Source organism: Etheostoma spectabile, chromosome 3, assembly GCF_008692095.1.
Source record: "Etheostoma spectabile isolate EspeVRDwgs_2016 chromosome 3, UIUC_Espe_1.0, whole genome shotgun sequence".
In the NCBI taxonomy this organism is placed as follows: domain Eukaryota; kingdom Metazoa; phylum Chordata; class Actinopteri; order Perciformes; family Percidae; genus Etheostoma; species Etheostoma spectabile.
This window is the reverse complement of record NC_045735.1, coordinates 4,702,997-4,703,750: the sequence shown is the minus strand read 5'-3', so window position 1 is coordinate 4,703,750 and position 754 is coordinate 4,702,997. Positions and strand designations below refer to the sequence as shown.

The window sequence follows — 754 nt, the reverse complement described above, 5'->3', positions numbered from 1 at the left end:
GCCTGAAGAGCCACCACGGTGTCCTACAACACAAAGAAAATACCTTTACTTATGTGCTTAAAATACAAATTGAAATGTTCTTTTTACACCTACAGCAGCTTTCATATGAGCGAGTTCACTTTTATCAATTTCAGGTCTCCAATAGTTGATTTCAATACATACAATATGCACAATTGTAATTAAATAGGCTAAAACAGTTCCATTATGGTTTAACTGAAACTATTCTGATTAGGTATTTGGCATGGTTTCTGTCTTGCGAGAACTTTTCTAAATCAGTTAAACTTGTAAAGCATTAAGTTTAAATTTAAGTGGAGAGAATGCTACTAGTTTGTTTTTCTTGGGCCATGCAATTGTGTTCAGAATAACGGGCAATTGGATAAATGGGCTTAAGGTCACAGCTAAGATATACATTAAATAACTTTGTTCATCTTATTTGTCCCAGAAGAGATTACTGTACGTTTGACTCAAAGTCCCACTTAACCCTGTTTGGGCTGTACCTGTGTGGATGAAAATCCTCCGTAGTAGTTCTGCTGGCTAGTCAGCCATCTAACGATGCGGCTGGCGTAGCCCAGGTCTTCAGCAGTCGGATAGGCACTGAGTTTAGCCAGCAGCACATAGGAGCTGATCTCCACAGACAGAGAGGCTGACGTTTCTGTTTCTGTCTGAGACCAGTGGAGGAAACCTCCTAAAAACAGCCATCCACAAAGAGACAGGCAGGCACAGGGTAAGCTTTGTCACAGTAATGAAGCCAGAA

The 754-nt window shown here is 40.5% G+C and overlaps 2 protein-coding genes across 2 annotated transcripts in view; both read right to left on the bottom strand.

Moving 5' to 3' along the window:
- The window catches only part of LOC116680849 (alpha-2-macroglobulin-like protein 1), a 76,152-nt gene that overhangs the window by 1,226 nt on the left and 74,172 nt on the right, over window positions 1–754 (bottom strand). Inside the window, exons 4-5 of the mRNA XM_032509539.1 lie at window positions 498–685; window positions 1–23 (exon numbers count right to left, since the gene is read on the bottom strand). The exon at window positions 1–23 is cut by the window's left edge and continues 190 nt beyond it. Coding sequence (XP_032365430.1) covers window positions 1–23; window positions 498–685 — 211 coding nt within the window. The remainder of the gene's footprint in view (window positions 24–497; window positions 686–754) is intronic.
- LOC116686830 (alpha-2-macroglobulin) overlaps window positions 1–754 on the bottom strand; it is a 43,415-nt gene that overhangs the window by 26,475 nt on the left and 16,186 nt on the right. The gene's annotated exons all lie outside the window — the stretch shown is intronic.